The sequence below is a fragment of the Bos indicus genome, chromosome 10, assembly GCF_029378745.1.
Source record: "Bos indicus isolate NIAB-ARS_2022 breed Sahiwal x Tharparkar chromosome 10, NIAB-ARS_B.indTharparkar_mat_pri_1.0, whole genome shotgun sequence".
NCBI classification, from domain to species: domain Eukaryota; kingdom Metazoa; phylum Chordata; class Mammalia; order Artiodactyla; family Bovidae; genus Bos; species Bos indicus.
Genome location: NC_091769.1, coordinates 12,126,906 through 12,147,622, shown reverse-complemented (window position 1 = coordinate 12,147,622; position 20,717 = coordinate 12,126,906). Strand labels below are relative to the sequence as shown.

Below are 20,717 nucleotides of genomic sequence, written 5' to 3'. Positions count from 1 at the left end.
CTAACCTCTGCATGCTTCAGTTTTCTCAACTATAAATTTGAGAAAATAATATGTATCTCATGGAACTGTTATAAAGATCACCTGAACAAATGTATGAATACAGTGTATATTAGTAATTGAAGGCTTGTACCTCTTAATCCCCTTCACCTATCTTCCCTACCCCCAACCCCCCTCGCTTCTGGTAGCCAGCCATTTATTCTCTGCATCTATGAGACAGTCTTCTTATGGTGTTCTGCTGCTGCTAAGTTGGTTCAGTCGTGTCCGACTCTGTGAGACCCCATGGACTGCAGCCCACCAGGCTCTCCCATCCCTGGGATTCCCCAGGCAAGAACAGTGGAGTGGGGTGCCATCGCCTTCTCCAATGCATGAAAGTGAAAAGTGAAAGGGAAGTCGCTCAGTTGTGTCTGACTCTGTGAAAACCCATGGACTGCAGCCTACCAGGCTCCTCCGTCCATGGGATTTTCCAGGCAAGAGTACTGGAGTGGGGTCCCATCGCCTTCTCTGTTTTACAGAGTTCATGCATCCATTTTTCTGTTTCCTCCTTTTTTGTCAAGTTCTTGAGAACCCTTTGGCAGTGGTTAATATGACTGCTTTTAGCACTGCTCCCCTTTCTAATTTACTCACCCACTTATGGTCATAAGGCTCCATGTAATCAAATCAATATTTAAAATGAGTAAATAAGGACTTCCCTGGTGGTCCAGTGGCTAAGACTCTGCGCTTCCAATTCAGGGTGCCTAGGTTCAATCCCCGGTCAGGGAACTAGATGCCATAGGATGCAACTAAAAGATCTTGCGGTGCAACTAAGATCTGGTGCAGCCAAAGAAATAAATATTTTTTAAAAAAATGAGTAAATAGGCACAGAATGTGATTCTGAAGGCCTGAGTATGAGCAAAATACATGAACTTTGAATTGCCAACATTGCAACATATATTCTGTTGGCTAAGACGCTTTCTCGCATGTTCTCTTACTGACTTACCAACAGGTACATATTTTACACACACGACCCAATGGGTGCTTGCAAGTAATTTGTTGTTGTTGTTCAGTCACCCGGTTGTGTCTGACTCTTTGCGATCTCATGAACTGCAGCACACCAGGCCTTCCTGTCCCTCACAATCTCCCGGACTTTGCCCAAGTTCATGTTCACTGCATCAGTGATGCCGTTCAGCCATCTCATCCTCTGACACCCTCTTCTCCTTCTGCCCTCAATCTTTCCCTGCATCAGGGACTTTTCCAATGAGTCGTGTGTTTGCATCAGATGACCAAAATCTAAATGATAACAATTGTTACTGAAACATAAATATCTCTTATTATCTAATTATATGGCTAAGGCAAATTAACTGCAAATTGTAAAGGACTTGTAAACTAAGGATCTGTATCCTCTTCTCTTTCATCTTTTCTCTTCAATTTTGCATTTGAAATCAAGCGAGCTTCTTATACTGCTAAGGTATAGTGGAATAGGGTGGGATCATCAACAAGCTGAACCATAACTAAAAAGAAACTTTTTATAGGCATAAAAGGAAGACCTTGTACAGTAAAAAATTATTTATTAAGCACCTACTGTGTACTATGACTCAGAATCATTTATTCACATTAACCCTAGGGAGTCAGGAGCATCCCGATTTATAGTTGCAAAAAAAACAGGCTTATGAAGTAACTTGCTGGAAGTCACACAGCTGGTAAATGACCCAGCTAGGAGCCACACATCATTCCTCCTATTCCTGACATCTGTGTTCTTTATAAAATACTAAACAAGCCTTCTAGCACTGTCTTCAAGATTTGGTATACCAAAAGTTCCAATGGATTAGCTTTAAAAGTCTTCCCTCCACTCTCTACCCCATGAATTCAGAGGGAAGCCATGGTGAGTTAGTGCCATCTGCTGACCATCTCCCTCAACATCAGGATGAAGGACAGTCCTTGGGGTGGGGGGAACATTGTGCTATCTTAGGTTGCCACCAGACTCCAAGGACAGGCACAGGAGGATGGTGAACATCTTCCTGTAGAATCCTTGGTCTCCCTACAATGCCAAGGCTGAACAGTGATTCACTGAGAGAGAAAGTGGTAGTAATTAGAGGGAGAAAGTGGTGGTAATTAGTGGTGGTAAATTAGAGGCCTTGAGAAATAAAGGCACAGGCTCCCACCACCACAGTGAAAACACACCTTATTCATTTTTGCAAATAAACCTTAGCATTTCCTGATTCTAGTATTCTAGCAATAAAAATCGGAGAAGGCAATGGCACCCCACTCCAGTACTCTTGCCTGGAAAATCCCATGAATGGAGGAGCCTGGTAGGCTGCAGTCCATGGGGTCGCAAAGAGTCAGACACGACTGCGCAACTTCACGTTCACTTTTCACTTTCATGCATTAGAGAAGGAAATGGCAACCCACTTCAGTGTTCTTGCCTGGAGAATCCCAGGGACGGGGGAGCCTGGTGGGCTGCTGTCTATGGGTTCGCACAGAGTCGGACACGACTGAAGCGACTTAGCAGCAGCAGCAGCAATAAAAATAGATCCCTGAGCCCCACTCCAGAGTATTTTATCAAAACCATTATGAAAAGGGCCTAGGTGTATTTTAACAAACACTCCAGGTCATTCTTAAGAGAAGGAAGGATGAGGGTAGGGGTGGTCACTACCTCAATAAAATGATGGCATTTTAGTCCCTGATGTGAGATGTTTCTAGATAAAGAGTGACGATTCTGCGAATCTCTAAAATCTTACCAGCTTTTGGAAGAAGATATAGGGAAGTAATGGAAACAGTAGTGGAGATTAGGGTGCAAATCCTGGTTCTGCTTTGGCAAGTCACTTAAACTCTCCATGTCTTGACTTTCTCAGCTGCAAAACCAGAATGCAGATAACAATACCTTACTGGCTTGCTGTGAGAATCTGATGAGAAGGTGGATGTAAAAGCACTTTGTAAAGTTCTATATAGTGTTCTTAGTATTACTTTGATTGTAGAGGGCAATGGCACCCCACTCCAGTACTCTTGCCTGGAGAATCCCATGGATGGGGGAGCCTGGTGGGCTGCAGTCCGTGGGGGTCGATGAGAGTTGGACACGACTGAGCGACTTCACTTTCACTTTTCACTTTCATGCATTGGAGAAGGAAATGGCAACCCACTCCAGTGTTCTTGCCTGGAGAATCCCAGGGACGGGGAAGCCTGGTGGGTTGCTGTCTATGAGGTTGCACAGATTCGGACACGACTGAAGCGACTTAGCAGCAGCAGCAGCAGCAGCAGCAGTATTACTTTGAGTCTCATACAACTTATAGACATAAGCTTTTTTTTTTTTGGTCTTTGCCTTTTAAAATATACATTTTGAGCTCCTGTTATTGCCTGGCAGGATCAATGTCTGCTGGTCTGAAGGATCAGTGTTCAGCTATGAAAAAGAAATGTCATTATTCAGAATAGACAGTGATTCTCAACTGAATGATGACTCTCTCAGAGGCTGTATGAAAATCTCTTGTAGAGGAGAAGATTTTTTTTCTGTTTATAAAAAGGAGCCTTGGGTTAAAAAAAGAAAAGACTGAAAAACACAGTTTTAAAATCAGCAGACTTGGGCTCTATTTTTCTCTGTGCTTCTGACATAGTATGTGCCCTTTGTCAAATCCCTGCTTTTTCATAGGCCTGTTTCCTTATCTGAAAATCCAGTGCTAGATTGGATGACTCTGACTCTAACCTGTAAAATATTTTTTACTTAGCAAGTCACAGTGTTCACAATACTGTGAGGTAGAATCAAGTATAAAAGGAAAAAGTTAATGTAGAGACATAAAATATTTTGTGCCTTTTAGTCATGTAGTTCACAAAAGGTAAATAACTCAAGAAGTCAACTCAAGTGAAACTATTTGAGCTGGAAAATAGCATTTGACTTCTTTTTTTTTCAGCTTCGGCAAAATTTTAGTATTTCACTGCATACTTTAAGACTATTATTTGCAATCATTATAGTCCAAGATAAATAAATTTCCCTTTCCCAAATCTTCTACAGCTTTCCTATTCAAGTTTGTCCTTCACTATCCTCTTTCACATTTTGGAACAATCTAGAAATGAATCTTCCAGGCTAAAATCAAAGTGTAGGCAGGGCAGGTCCCCTTAGAGACCCTGGGAGAGAACCTGTGCCTCCTGTCCCAGGTTCTGTGAGCTGCTGGCCTTCCGCGGCTGGTGGCTGCGTCACTGCAATTGTTTCCATCAGTGCGTTGCCTTCCACTACTTCCATCTTCACATCCTCCTCTGCTTCAATCTTCTGAGGACACTTGGGGTTATTTTGGGCCCACCCAGATAATGAAGGATAATCTCCCCATCTCAGGGCCCATGACGTTAATCCCACCTGCAGTCCCTTCTACCACCTAAGCTAACAGTCACAGGTCCCCCGGATTGACATGGGCGTGTCTGGGGGCCGTCCCTCTGCCTAGCACAGGACTGATTCACCTCGTGGGGTTGAGGGGGTTGAATGAGACTCGTCCTGTCTTAGCTCAGATGCTCCCTCCTAGGTGGCGTCTTCTAAGCTGTTTTCCCTGACCACCCAGTCTGAAGGGCCATCATCTGCCAGAGGGCTGTCCGGTATTTTCTGCACAGCACTTTTCTCCACGTTAACTCTTGCCCACTTGTTTGTTGCCTCTTTATTGCCTGCCTCTCGACCCCTCCCAGAAGGAAATGGCAACCCACTCCAATACTCTTGCCTAGAAAATTCCATGGATGGAGGAGCCTGGTGGGCTACAGTCCATGGAGTCACAAAGAGTTGGACACGACTGACTGACTTCACGACTTCACGAGATACTTTAAGTACAAAATGAATCTTTTCCCAGCCATTCATTACTTTGTATTTGACCGTCTTTATAAAACAACATGGGGCTTCCCTGGTGGCTCAGATGGTAAAACGTCTGCCTGCAGTGCGGGACACCCGGGTTCAATCCCTGGGTTGGGAACATCCCCTGGAGAAGGAAATGGCAACCCACTTTAGTACTCTTGCCTGGAAAATTCTGTGGACTGGGGAGCCTGGTAGGCTACAGTCCATGAGGTCGCAAAGAGTCGGACACGACTGAGCAACTTCACTTTCACTTAAAGCTACATAAGCCTATCAGAAAAGTGCTGAAAGTTGATATGATATGAAAGTATTTTGTTCCAAAGAGCTGATAAGACCACAAGTACTTGCCATCACTTTCCTGACAGAATATCCGTATTACCACAGGGAAAATCTCAAATTACTCTGTGCCTCCAAATCCGGATTTGGGAGGGTGGCCTGATAGAAACTTAACCAGAGGATACCTGGAAAGTACCAAGTGAGACAGAGGGTCCTACTATGGATCTAGAGCCCCTGTGCTCTTTCTCATGGCTCTGCTCCATCTCATGGCTACCTAGTCACACCCTGGGGCAAAGATATTGTCCCAACCTGAAACTCACACAGGTTGGGACAATGTCTTTGCCCCAGGGTGTGACTAGGAACAGACTCTTGGAACACTTGGAACAGACTCCTTTAACTCTTGGAATACTGGGAACAGACTCCTTTATCATATAGTCAAGTGGTTCTTTTAGGTTTGAACCCTTTCTAGCACAGATGATACTTTGTTTAAACTCAACATTCCTCTGTGCTCAAGTACCAAATGGAAGTTTTGGTATATCCTCATGTATAAGTTTCCCAATTTGAATAATGGCTCAGATGGTAAAGTGCAGGAAACCTGGGTTCAAACCCCGGGCAGGGAAGATCCCCTGGAGAAGGGAACGGCTACCCACTCCAGTATTCTGGCCTGGAGAATTCCATGGATGGGGAAGCCTGGCAGCCAGGCCATAGTCCATGGGGGTCACAAAAAGTCAGATGGGACTGAATGACTTTCACTTCACTTCATAAGATTTATACCATCAAAGAACCTAACACAAAGTTCGTGTCCCAATCTAGGTAGTGGATTTGTTGAGGGCTGATCCTAAAAATCCTGGTACATTTTGACCCACAGAGCATAGTTTGGGGGTGATGTATCGAAACTACCAAATAAACGTGGCCTGTGTGATGAAACCATTACCAGTCTGATGCCAAAGCCACATGACCTTTGCTCACATTTGAGGAAAAGTTAAACTAAGTTGTATACAGCTCTGCTTGTTTTGTACTTTCTGGGACAAAGTCTACTCTATTAATTTCTAAGAATTCCTTCTGGGATATTCAATCAGTTGGATCAACCATTGTATAAATTGTAGAATTTGTATCAATTAACATCTTTATTGTCAATTATAATTTGCTCTGATTTAATGTCTTATTTTCTGAAGACACCATCCCAGCTTTCTGCCAAGCTAAAGAAGTTGGAAGATAACTACTTAATCAAGTATTTATTGAATTTATACTGTATATTCAGCCCATGTATACAATGAAATACCTGCCTTTGAAGATTCATAGTACAGTTGGGAATACAGGCTAAGTACACAAAACATCAGCCCATAAATAAAATTAAATACTCAGTTGTTCTGAGAATGATAGAAGAATACATTACAAAACAGGATTTTATTTCTATGATGAAGAATGTCACCACATTCAGCTGAAGAAGCTGAAGTTGAATGGTTCTATGAAGATTCACAAGATCTATGAAGATCTTCTAGAACTAATACCCCAGAAAGATGTCCTTTTCATTATAAGGGACTGGAATGCAAAAGTAGGAAGTCAAGAGATACTTGGAGGAACAGGCAAATTTGGCTTCGGGGTACAAAACAAAGCAGGGCAAAGGCTAACAGAGTTTTGCCAAGAGAACACAGTGGTCATAGCAAACATCGTCTTCCAACAACAGAAGAGAAGACTACACATGGACATCACCAGATGGTCAATACTGAAATCAGACTGATTATATTCTTTGCAGCCAAAGATGGAGAAGCTCTATACAGTCAGCAAAAATAAGACCGGGAGCTGACTGTGGCTCAGATCATGAACTCCTTATTGCAAAATTCAGACTTAAATTGAAAGTAGGGAAAACCACTAAACCATTCAGAAATGACCTAAATCAAATCCCTTACGATTATACAGTGGAAGTGACAAATAGATTCCAGGGATTAGATCTGATAGACAGAGTCTCTGCCTGGAGAACTATAGACAGAGGTTTGTGACATTGTACAGGAGGCAGTGATCAAGACCATCCCCAAGAAAAAGAAATCCAAAAAGGCAAAATGGCTGTCTGAGGAGGCCTTACAAATAGCTGAGAAAAGAAGAGAAGTCAAAGGCAAAAGAGAAAAGGAAAGATATACCTCTTTGAATGCAGAGTTCCAAAGAATAGCAAGGAGAGATAAGAAAGCCTTCCTCAGTGATCAATGCAAAGAAATAGAGGAAAACAATAGGATGGGAAAGACCAGAGATCTCTTCAAGAAAATTAGAGATACCAAGGGACCATTTCATGCAAAGATGGACACAATAAAGGACAGAAATGGTATGGACCTAACAGAAACAGAAGATATTAAGAAGAGGTGGCAAGAATATACACAAGAACTATACAAAAAAGATCTTCATGACCCAGATAACCATGATGGTGTGATTACTCACCTAGAGCCAGACAACCTGGAATGTGAAGTCTAGTGGGCCTCAGGAAGCATCACCATGAACAAAGCTAGTGGAGGCGATAGAGTTCCAGTTGAGCTATTTCAAATCCTAAAAGATGATGCTGTGAAAGTGCTGCACTCATTACGCCAGCAAATTTAGAAAACTTAGCAGTGGCCAGGGGACTGGAAAAGGCCAGTTTTCATTCCAATCCTAAAGAAAGGCAATGCCAAAGAATGTTCAAACTATTGCATGATTGCACTTATCTCACACGCTAGCAAAGTAATGCTCAAAATTCTCCAAGCCAGGTTTCAACACTATATGAACCAAGAACTTCCAGATGCTCAAGCTGGATTTAGAAAAGGCAGAGGAACTAGGGATCAAATTGTCAACATCTGCTGGATCATCAAAAAAGTGAGAGAGTTCCAGAAAAACATCTACTTCTGCTTTATTGACTATGCCAAAGCCTTTGACTGTGTGGATCACAACAAATTGTGGAAAATTCTTAAAGAGATGGGAATACCAGATCACCTGACCTGTCTCCTGAGAAATCTGTATGCAGGTCAACAAGCAACAGTTAGAACTGGACATGGAACAACAGACTGGTTCCAAATTGGGAAAGAAGTAGGTCAAGGCTGTATATTGTCACCCTGTTTATTTAACTTATATGCAGAGTACATCATGTGAAATGCCGGGCTGGCTGAAGCACAAGCTGGAATCAGAATTGCTGGGAGAAATATCAGTAACCTCAGATACGCAGATGATACCACCCTTATGGGAGAAAGCGAAGAAGAACTAAAGAGCCTCTTGATGAAAGTGAAAGAAGAGTGAAAAAGTTGGCTTAAAAGTCAATGTTCAGAAAACGAAGATCATGGCATCTGGTCCCATCACTTCATGGAAAATAGATGGGGAAACAATGGAAACAGTGAGACCTTATTTTTTGGGGCTCCAAAATCACTGCAGATGGTGACTACAGACATGAATTTCAAAGATGCTCCTTGGAAGAAAGGCTATGAGCAACCTAGACAGCATATTAAAGAGCAGAGAATTACTTTGCCGACAAAAGTTCATCTAGTCAAAGCTATGGTTTTTCCTGTAGTCATGTATGGATATGAGAGTTGGACTATAAAGAAAGCTGAGTACCAAACAATTGATGCTTTTGAACTGTGGTGTTGGAAAAGACTCTTGAGAGTCCCTTGGACTGCAAGGAGACTCAAGCAGTCAATCCTAAGGGAAATCAGTCCTGAATATTCATTGAAGGACTGATGCTGAAGCTGAAACTGCAACACTTTGGCCACCTGATGCGAAGAACTGGCTCATTGGAAAAGACCCTGATGCTGGGGGAAAGATTGAAGGCAGGAGGAGAAGGGGATGATAGAGGATGAGATGGTTGGATGCCATCACCAAATTGATGGACGTGAGTTTGAGTAAGCTCCGGGAGTTGGTGATGGACAGGGAAGCCTGGGGTGCTGCAGTCAATGGGGTTGCTAAGGGTTGGACACAACTGAGTGACTGAACTGAACTATGTCATCATAGCAATGTCAGATATTTTTGTTTACTTACCATCTTATTTTTCCCCACTAGAAGCTTCATGAAACTTTTTTGTTTTGTGTCTCAGTGTCTGGCATGTAACTGGTGCTCAATAAATATTTGCTGACTGAATAAGTCAAGTCCTTAGAACAGATAGAGAAAGGGAAGCTTTCATAGGCTGCCCCCAGATGAGACCTGGCCTAACTAATGCTTTTATTCATCTTGCTTTATAGCAATCTATAAATTTTAGCAAACAACTTCTTTATATAATAATAAGAAAATGTGTATATAATTGAAATAGAAGGTAGAGTGGAATGAAAGGATTAAATTGGGTGTTAAAGATTCCAGGAGACTTACTTAGCTTACTGCTAAAAGAAGTTTGTCCCAGAATCAGTGGTTTTCAAACATTGTTTTAAAGCAGAACAACTGTATTTTCAAGCAAAACCTCAATAAATTAAACAGTTTATTAAAGCAGAGCTGCTCTGATTGACTTCAGCAGTGGCTTGAAGGAAGGTTTGGGAGTTCCCCTCTTTTAGTCCCCTCACACCCACAAAGAGCTTTGGCTTCTGGGGGAATTCTAGAAACACAGTTTCAAAACACTGGGATGAAGGAACTTTAGAGTCTATACTCTCTGAAAATTCTATTCATGAAGGCAGCTGAGTTAAGACCTGGGCTCCCTTTTGGTCTCTGTCACTTTAAGCTGAAGGAGTACTAGGAGTTAGCACCCAGAAAGACAAAAACCACATGTGGCCTGGGCCAAGGCCAATGCCCCTTCTCATGGCCAGACTTGGGAAACTATGTCACATTTCTCTGACCCAAGACTGATGATGGTTAAATAACTCTGATTTTGGCTTGCTTGTCGTCCTCCCCCTACTCTCTCCTCCCCCAGCTCAGAACTGAAGATATCCAAGCTCACTTGGCAATTTCTCTGAGCTTCGGAGTTGATCAGAATCTTATATACAAAGTAATCTGGTGCCCACCCGGATGGGAAAAGATTCGTCACCATCCGGCACCTTGTCAGCTAGCTGGGTGATTTGCTTTAGACATCCAGAGAGAAAGCAGCCATACACACGCAGGAGTGGAAGGGTAACAGAAGAGAGCTGAATGAAGTAACTATTTACCAAAGTGTGCTCAGCTTTAAGGGGACAGAGGATTGTAAAGAACCCCGGGACTAGCAACGGCTGGAAGTCGTCACCACTAAGCTTGAAAAAACAAGGAAAGAGAGCTGTCATCAACAAACAGTGGCTTGAGAACTTGGTAAAAAAATGCCACCACTTCCGTGTTCCTAAGGATAAGGATGTGGAACCCTCAGAAGAAGGAACTTATCGACTCTTACTGAATCGGCGGCTTTCAAGACTTCTCGAGACCGGTCAAGCCACAGGTCTCACTTTGACCTTTCCAGCCAAAAGTCCAAAATGACCAGTTTACTGCGACGATTTGGGACTACAACTCCCAGCATGCATCTCTCCGCTTCTATCGCAAACTTTTCAACTCTGGAGACCTCCGGAAGAATCGTTTGTCGGGACTTGTAGTTCCCCGGTTCGGGTCGGCCGTCTGCCGTAGGAGCCTGCTCATTGGAGCCCAGGTCACCGCCCCCTTCCCCTCGCCGTACATCGATGTCCCACGCACGCACGCGCGGCGCGTGCCCACGCCCCTCCCGAGACCTAGGACGCAGGCGCGCGCACGCTCCCGGGGCCCTGTGGGCGGGGAGGGGGGAGCGGGGGAAGGAGGAGGGGGAGGGTGGGGGGGTGTTAGGTGTCTATTGAGTAGACGGCAGTGGGGCACGAAGAGAGCGGAGGTTCTGGTGCCAAGCTGGTCAACGCTGCATTGGGCCTAGAGCGGGCAAGAGATTCCGAAGCTAAGGGAGCGAACTTTGCGAGTAAGAGTCGGCCGCTGAGACCCAGAGGGCCGCTGGGGGCGAAGCCCCGGCCTAGGCCCCGCGGAGATGTCGGGCTGCGGAGCTTGTACTTGCGGAGCGGCGGCCGCGCGAATCTTTAGCTCATCGCTCGTCTCCGCTCAAAGAGGTAACGAAGTAGTCCCTCACCTGAGCCCTTGATCGAGGAGTGTCCTGGCGGGCGGTGGAGACTCCGGGGAGGGCAAGAGACCGCCCCCACCACTCGGTGCTTCTCTTGGCACCCTCCCCCCCCCCCCCCAACCCCTTCCGTGGCATGGGACTCTGCCAACCTCTGGAGCAGCTGTTTCTCACATTTGAGGTGAACCCCTTGTGTTCCCCAACCCGCTGGCTTTCAGGCCTTTGGGGCTAGAATGTGGCCGCTTCGCAGAAACCCTGAAAGCGGGGGACAAATTGCTTCGTTTGTTAAAAAGTGTCCCCAGACCCCACTCAGAGCTCCTCCGGGGACTGCCGGCTGCTCTGACTGCGGCTCCTTTTCCGGAGCCCGGCCGGGTTTCCCTCGGGCCTGTCGCGGGCCGCGCGAAGGGCGCGGCTGGAGGGCTGCCACTGTTGGGGTCCCCTGGGGCCTCGGGGCGCCGACCCGGGCGCAGGCCGCGCGAGGCCCGGGGTGTCAGAGTCATTGTGCGGTCGCTTGCACCGGGACGTAAACCGGACTCCTGCTGTTTCTAGGCGGCCGCGGGAAAGCGTCTGAGGAGGTGCCGGTTATCTCAGCAGTTGTTTTTAAGTACTTGGGTGTCTCAGCAGTCGTTTGCCGGGTTTCCTAACTTGACAGTCGCAAATAGTTTTGAAGCGTGGCGCTTGTTTATTTTTCCTTTCTGTTTATCAGGAGCTGCGAAGGGATGGTACCCCAGCAAAGAGATTCCGGAAGGGAAACCATTTTTCTCTTCCCTAAATCTATGAATAGCTGACAACAGGCTAGATCCTGTTTTAATCACTAAGTTCTAGGCAAATTCGTTTTGTTTTGGATTATCAGCTTGTGATCTCGGGGCGGAGGGGGAAAGCCCCCTATTCCTAATATTTAGCATCATTGTAAAATCCTTACTGTTTACTAAATGTTTATTTTCTGACAGTTTATTTCACACAGGGATTAAATGAGGTTGTGTGGGCAGAAGCATTTCCTAAAATGGTATGTAAATATAAAGGAGTGAATTTAGTCCCCATACACTGTTAAACCTGAACAAGTAGACATCCATATTCTAGGAATTTTGAGTTGCAAACACTTGAAAGTGACAGGTAGTTGAATTCATTTATCAGACACACTTGTTGACAGCCTCCTGTGTGCCAGGCCCTGTTTTGGTGCTTGAATAAGTCCTCGCCTTCAAGTTTAGAGAACTAGACAATAATAATGTTTCTGGGCCTGTATGAAATATGTGGGTGTTCTCCTTGGGTAGGGAAGGCTCCTTTTGACAAAAGTCTTCATTTCTATCAATTGTCCCTGAAAACTGAATTGTAGGAAGTGTGCAGTTGTTTATTTTTCTTTTCAAAACAACAGCTCCTTTTAAAAATTAAATTTAGTAAAGAAACTATACTCCCCCAATAAAAATTAATTAAAAAAATTAAATCTATTCTTAGGTAAGTAAAAAATTAATGGCTTATTTAGGAATTATCTGTTTGTCAGTTAATACAAGTTTACTAGAGCTTTTTAGAAATACCAAACCATAGCTTTTACTGTAAAGGAGTAAATTAAAATGTGAGATATTACCCAATATCATTATAGAATTTAATATTTTTATGTGACAATGAAACATCAAATGGCTTTCACATGGATTTGAGACTTTCCCAAGGCTTAATTACATACAATGTTTCTTTTCCATGGTAGAAACTGTATATATACGTCTACAAAAATATAATTTTTTTTAAAGCCTGAAAAACCTCCAAGGTTATTTTTATTTAGAATTCCTGGAAAGAGGAAGAGAGTGAAAGAAAAATTAGAATTGAACTTTAGTGTGTTATTCTTACAATTAGAGTTAAGAATTTCAGCAACATAATTAAATAATCTCATCAATATAGTCTTCTACAGGAAATTGTACAGTGATTTAAGAATAAAAGGAGATGTCATAACTCCTCTGAAGTACAGTGCTGTTCTCTGTTTCTGTTCCTTTATCTGTCATGTTATACTTTAAAAACTTTACATGGTAGTTTGAAAAATTACTTAATTGTCGTACTAGACACTGGATCTGTTTTCTTTTCCTGTTGGGCTATATGTATCCAATTTAATATTTTCTTCACTGTTCTCTTTGAATATGAAATGTATATTAAAGTAAAAATTTTAAATATTTTTTTTGCTTAGATTGCTGGTGTTTTCATTATTGGTGTATGTGTTTTTAAAATGTACCTTGCATATATAACAGTCAGTTTGCGTTCTAAGTATGTGCATTCAAAAATGTTTGATTCCATTTAAAAAATCCTCAGTGACAATACTTGGTCTGAATTTGGCTGTGAGAGTTGTGTGATTCTGTATAACTCTCTTGATTTCTGGATGCTTTCTGTTCTTGTCCATTGAAAGGGTGTCACCTCATAAGGTAAATGAAGATTTGAAGATGCTCAAACTTGTTGGTTGGCATCCATAATTCTCATGATAGTTACAAAATGTGCCTAACTTAATAGTTTTTAGCTAGATTTTAGTTCCCTCCCTATCTTGTGATTAAATCCGATACAAATTAAATAAGACAAAATGAATAAGTGATAGAACATCTTTATTTCCGGAATTACACACTATTTCCTAATCACTTCTCTTTTCTTGGGCGTGTTCACCTTCAGACCAGTAGATTAGTAACATTAGTGAAAACCTGTCAAATATTTTTAAATTTGAGGAAAGCTATTATAGGAGTCATGTTATTTTTCTTTATTAATAAGTATTCTATTAAAAAGTATTCAGAATTCCTGAAGTAATAACTTGGACATAAAGTAAAAAGTTGAGATTATTAAAAGCAGTAAGTATCTACCAAATTGTGAGCATCGTGAGTGTTTGTTGAATTTTGTTTCCAATTTGTGTTAGGGGTCAGGTGTTTAAGAGAGCATCTGACTTGATTTGCCATTTCATAAGTTGTTAAACACTTAAATATGTCACTACAAATAGCTAGTTTTAAATTTTCATTAGTTCTTTCGCTCTGTTTCTAAATTGCAAATTAAAGATCAGTTTATCTTTTAAGCTGAATCATTGGTGTTATTTTGGAGAATGCTTAGTTTAAGATTGAATATAGGAAGTATTTAGAAATTGAATAAAATATTCTCCTGTTCTTAAAAGCCCTAAAATTTTTATCCCTTATTCTAATATATAGTTTCTAAAAAACAGCTGCTCTGAAACTCAAAACTTTATCTTTATGACAGAAGTTTGTAAGTGGTTTAACTTTTAACTGTCTTCTGTCATTACTGCCAAGTAGTCTTTTGAAATATACTTCACATAAATACTTCCCCTTGTTTGGCTTTTAGATGTTCTTCACCTGGGTTCACAGGCTTCCAAAAGGCCCAGGGATAAAATTCAGAGGTTCTTTGAACTTCATTTTCAGTAGTCTCTGAGAGAAATGTAGCATTTCCTTCAGTTATAAATATAGGCAAGAAACTAGTAGTAGTATTAGCAATACCTGTGGAATTGTCACCATTCTAAATCACAGATGTTTTCGTTTCACATTACATTCCTGATAGCCCAAAATATTGTTTACACTTTCCACCACTTTGAAATCATGGTTATTTTAAAAGCTGTTAGATCTTGTTTAATTTTGTTAAGAAGCATATTTTAACTACTTCATATTTTAACTACTACATATATTAACTACTTCAGGATGATTGGGTTCTTATATATTTTATTCTGTACATTTAAAAATGTTCTGAATAGGCTTCACCAGTGAGCCAGAGGACAAAAAAAAGGGTTAACAATTCCTGATTGGCTTGCTGCGGTGCTTTCTGTGAAGATGTTACATGATTGGTGAATGACTGGTCATTTACATTGTTTTGTACAGTGGTTTTAAAAAGTGTGGTCCTCAAACCAGCAGCATAGGCATCATCTGGGAACTTGTTAGAAATGCATTCTTGGGTCCCGCCTCACACTCTGTCAATCAGAACTAGGGAAGATCCCCTGCACTCTATGGTTTAACAAGCCCTCCAGGTGATTCTAATGCATGCCCAAGTTTGGGAACCAGTGGTTTAGTATTTATAGCATCATGTTGGTGTAGCCCTTAGATTATAGAATGTTAAAACACCACTTCAGTACCATACTATCAGGGCCAGCAAAGAAGTTCTTAAATTTAGAGGTCTAAATGACATGAACATGTTTTTTAAATTGTATTTTCTGTGGTGACTGTGTAGTTTGGTTTCATATGTTACCTTATAAGTTATTTAAAGTGAAGGACTTATTTTTCTTTCTATTCAAGTAGATTTTAAAAGAATCATGTTCATTTTTTATTTCTCTTAAATTCCCACAGATAATTTCCTTTCAGCTTATTTTCTAATAGTAGTAGATACTGTACATTGTTAAATGCTATTTTAAAAGATGTAAGTGGAAAATATACACTGTAAGTGAAACTTCAGGTATAAATTTTGTTCTAAACATCTGAGTACAAATATAACATCCAAATACAAATATAAAGGTTGTTATAATTGTAGTTTTCTTTGTGAATACATCATAAAAGTTCAGTTAAAAATTATACTTGTTGCATAGATTATAGTAAATTATTGTGTTATGCTGTCTTTCATTTAATGAATGTTCTCAAGCACACACAAAATAGAACACTGAACCCCCAGATACCCATCACCCAGCCCCAAGGTACATTCAGCTTTCTGCATTCTTGATTTCATCTATCCCTCTTCCCCACAACTTTGTCTAAACTTGCTTTTTAGAGGGACATAGTCTTCTTGCCTGGAGAAGGCAATGGCACCCCACTCAAGCACTCTTGCCTGGAAACTCCCATGGATGGAGGAGCCTGGTAGGCTGCAGTCCATGGGGTCTTTAAGAGTCAGACACGACTGAGCGACTTCACTTTGACTTTTCACTTTCATGCATTGGAGAAGGAAATGGCAACCCACTCCAGTGTTCCTGCCTGGAGAATCCCAGGGACGGGGGAGCCTGGTGGGCTGCCGTCTATGGGTTTGCACAGAGTCGGACACGACTGAAGCGACTTAGCAGCAGCAGCAGCAGTCTTCTTGCCTATAGAAACCTGTGAACGGAGGAGCCTGGTGGGCTGCTGTCTGTAGGATGATGCAGAGTCAGACACGACTGACGCAACTTAGCATGCATGCATGCACTAGAGAAGGAAATGGCAACCCACTCCAGTATTCTCGCCTGGAGAATCCCAGGGACAGAGGAGCCTGGTGGGCTGCCGTCTATGGGGTCGCACAGAGTCAGATACGACTGAAGCAACTTAGCAGCAGCAGCAGCAGTCTTTAAATCATACTATGTCCTTGAAAAAACATTAATGTTTAGCTTAAATTTCATAAACTGTATTTAACAAGAGTCAGTTCAGTTCAGTCACTCAGTCGTGTCTGATTCGTTGCAACCCCATGGGACTGCAGCACACCAGGCCTCCCTGTCCATCACCAACTCCTGGAGTTTACTCAAACTCATGTCTTTTGAGTCATCACTGACTCAATGGCATCACCAACGAGAGAGTAATGGCTAACATAATTTATTGCAAAACATGGAAATGTTACACTTGAGAAAATTTGAAATGTCTTAAAAATGTTAATTATAAGGAGTGCATCAAATTTTTTTTTCCCTCAATATCCAAGCTTAATAGTGTTAAGCAAAAGTTTATACTTTTGGGGTTAGGGACTGGGGTGTCATAATCCTTTTTTAGTGTTCTTTGTGAATTTATATAGAAATAAAATTTTTTTCCTCTTTGTATCTTTGCTGAGTAATTTGGTGGGTTCATTTTTGTGCTTTGTGAAACTGGAGATGGCATGGTGATAAGTTATTCAGTATAAAAGGAGTTGGAAAATGGGAGAGAGTTGTTAATAAAACAGTTACATAACTAAGCAATTGTTTTGGAATTGTTTTAACTACATAATTTTAAACCAGTTTTTGCATTTGAATACAACATATACATGTGTATATCTTTAAAAAAGCCCTAACAGGTGTAGAAACTAAATCCTGAGTTGTGAATTGTGCAGGGAATAAAATGAGGGAGGCAAAATCAGTTTCTTAAGTTTAAGTGTTCACCACCACCACCGCCACCGGCCTCACCCCCAAAGTTTAATCACCTCCTAATAGCAGTCTGGGAAACTTGCTTCATGGCCAATGTACATTATTAGCTTTTGCAAGCTTCTAAGTAGCTCTAGGGTATTGAGGTCTGTGGAATTTTGTTTAACTTATGACCATTAATTTTCTTGTGTAGGGAGCAGTCTTTTAAGGACCAACTTGGGAAATACTGCCTCACAATATGGAGTATGGCTCTTTTGCCAATGACTATAATTTATTTGGGAGTTTATTTTGTGTTTATATGCAGAGAAGCAGGAGTCAGCAAACAGTGATCCCATAGAACAGATCCAGACACCTATTTATTTACATTTTGTTTGTTTTTGTTGGTAGATATAAGACATATAACAATATAGAACATAAATGCCCTTGTTCCCCTTTCACACTTTGAAAGGGCCATTAATTGTTGTCTCTGGTCTTTCCTCACTTCCAAAGCACAGGTCTGGCCAGTTTTTGAGGATGGTGTCACCAGTTTGTACTATTGCTGTGAAAACTAACTTTTTCAACTTTCTTAATGCTTTAGGGATTTTTGTTTCCAGAGGATTTATTGAAGGTGTGTTAATATTTGATGTGTAGACCAAACAAATTTCATTGTATTTTCAGGTATTTCTTGTAGTCGTATTCATATACCAGTTTTAGGAAGGCTTGGGACCTTTGAAACTCAGCTTCTACGAAGAGCTCCTTTTAGAGCTTTTACAGAAACACCAGCATACTTTGCCTCAAGAGATGGGATAAGTAAAGATGGCTCTGGAGATGGAAATAAGGTATTTTATCTTTATTGGCATTTATATACATATTTGAGTTCCCTCATTTAAACAAATATAATAGTACTCTGTATTTCATTGGTTATATGTTTTCATTGTTTGGTTGCTAAGTTGTATCCTACTCTTTGTGACCCAATGGACTGCAGCCCACCAGGTGACTCTGTCCTGTATTTCCCAGGCAAGAATACTGGAGTGAGTTGCCATTCTCTTCTCTAGGGGATCTGCCCTACCCAGGGATCAAACCTGTGTCTCCTGCATTGCAGGCAGATTCCTTACTGCTGAGTCAGCAGGGAAGCCCATGTTTTCTGTAGGAAATATAAAATGATGTGAAGAATTTTATGTATTTTTATTTTGTGTATCAGCCTGAACCTTAACATTATTTGATAAGCATTTCATTGGTAAGCAGTAATTAAAATTTCTAACACCCCAACACAGTAAAGAAGCTTCATTAAATAATTTATGTAGTCAGTCTGATGGTTGGTTGGATTAAGAATAGCCATCCTTTTCTGTTTCTACACAGCTCTTAAACTCATGATAATATAAACCTTACCTCATCCTCTACCTAAAAATCTTGGATATCTGTATGACTTAATGGTGGGCTACTCTGTAGCTCATTTGAAAAGACCCTGATGCTGGGCAAGATTGAAGGCAGGGGGAGAAGGGGACGACAGAGGATGAGATGGTTGGATGGCATTACCGATTCAATGGACATGACTTTGAGTAAGCTCCGGGAGTTGGTGATGGACAGGGAGGCCTGGCGTGCTGCAGTCCATGGGGTCGCAAAGAGTCAGACACGACTGAGTGACTGAACTGAACTGAACTCTGTAGCTAGGAAGTAGATGATTGGTAACTTTATTAAGTCAGTGAATAATCATGTTTTTTATTATGCAAATTTGGCTAACACTTGAGTTATTAATATGTATGAGACAAAATGCTAGGTGTTTTCATATACACACTTAATCCTAACAATGCCCCTCTAAAGTAGGTGAAATTATCCCTCCCCCTTTTTTTTAGAGATGACAGAAGTTAGATTTAAGAAAGTTGAGTCACTACTTGTCATGGTAATAACTCTCAATTCAATTTCATAGTAAGTTTTTTAGTAAGTAAGTAGTTACTAATGCTTATTGATATTTTTTTCCTCTAGTATTTACTGTCATTGAAAAAAAGCTAATTATTATACATGCTGGATCATACCATGTAAAGAAGGGAAACAGTAATTGTTTTTACTAGAACTGGTTTTTTTAATAAGATTAATTACAAACAATATAAACATAAATTTAAATACAAACTTAAGTTACATGGTGGTTGCCTGAAAGTAATAATTGACACTTTTTCTTTTCTTGCACAAACATTAGAAATCAGCAAGTGAGGGAAGCAGTAAGAAATCAGGCTCTGGGAATTCTGGGAAAGGTGGAAACCAGCTTCGTTGTCCTAAATGTGGCGACTTATGCACACACGTAGAGACCTTCGTGTGTAAGTATACTTCTTCTGTTCTTCTTTTTCCCTGCCTTTTCTGTAAATCATTAATTGCCCGAAATATATACATTATACCTTACATACATCAGAATTATTGTTTTCCTGAACTTACAATAGTCTCTCTTATAGTCACCAGATACTAAAAATCTCCTGGACTAGTAATGCTTTGAACTATTATGGTATAAGATAATTTAAGAAAACTCTTTGCTTATTTGTTTTGCTTGTGTGTGTTAGTCACTTAGTCATGTCCAGCTCTTTGCGACCCTGTGGACTGTAGCCCACTAGGCTTCTCTGTCCATGAAATTCTCCAGGTAAGAATACTGGAGTGAGTTGGCATTCCCTTCTCCAGGGGATTGTCCTGACCCAGGGATCAAACCTGGGTCTCCTGCATTGCAGGTAATTCTTTACCATCTGAGCCACCCGGCAATTTTAATTGATAAACAATTCTTAATGGTTAAGCTGTGTTGAGACGAGCCCCGAGAGGCAGGCTATATGCTTAGGAGTGGAATGGCTTGGTGAGGTGGTAACTGTTTAGCTTTTTAAGGGACTGCTGTAGATGTTGCTAACAGGGTATAAGGGCTTCCCTGGTAGCTCAGCTGGTAAAGAATCTGCCTGCAATGTGGGAGACCCCAGTTCTATTCCTGGGTCAGGAAGATCCCCTGAGGAGGGGCTAGGGTACCCACTCCTGTATTCTTGGGCTTCCCTGGTCGTTCAGATGGAGAAGAATCGGCTTGGAACATGGGAGACGCAGGTTTTATCCCTGTGTTGAGACGATCCCCTGGAGAAGGGAATGGCAACCCGCTCCAGTATTCTTACCTGGAGAACCTCCATGGACAGAGGAGCCTGATGGGCTACAGTCTGTGTGGTCACAAAGAGTTGGACACGACTGAGCAACTAAGCACAGTGCAGCACATAGATGTTGTACCATTTATAGCCCCACTAACAAGGTAGGTATAAGGGTTCTAATTTCTTTACATCCTCAACATTTGTGTCTTTTTTAAAATTATAGCCATCATAGGAATAGAAAGTGGGATTAATATCTCATCATGGTTGTGATCTGCATTTCCTTAATGACTAGATGTTAAATATCTTTTCATGTGCTTATTGACCATTTGTATGTCTTCTTTGGAGAAGACTAAAGTTTCTGTCCATTTTTAGCTTGAGTTATCTTTTTCTTTCTTTTTCTTTTTTTTGTGTGTGGGGGTTGTCTGTTTATTGTTGAGGTGGAAGATTTATTTATTCTGAATACTGGACCCTTATCTAGATTCGTGATTTGTAAATATTTTTCTTATCCTATGGGTAGTTCTTTATTTTTAAATGCTATATAGGAGTCAGTTAACTTTTACTATAAAG

General features: G+C 41.3%; 1 protein-coding gene across 2 annotated transcripts in view; it reads left to right on the top strand.

Moving 5' to 3' along the window:
- Nucleotides 1–10,767: 10,767 nt before the first annotated feature.
- Nucleotides 10,768–20,717, top strand: part of CLPX (caseinolytic mitochondrial matrix peptidase chaperone subunit X) — a 36,935-nt gene continuing 26,985 nt past the window's right edge. The window contains exons 1-3 of one of the 2 annotated variants that reach the window (XM_070796901.1): nt 10,768–11,046; nt 17,728–17,888; nt 19,244–19,361. In XM_070796901.1, the coding sequence (XP_070653002.1) occupies nt 10,968–11,046; nt 17,728–17,888; nt 19,244–19,361 (358 nt within the window). In that variant the 5' untranslated portion in view covers nt 10,768–10,967. The remainder of the gene's footprint in view (nt 11,047–17,727; nt 17,889–19,243; nt 19,362–20,717) is intronic. The other variant, XM_070796900.1, reaches the window with a different exon arrangement.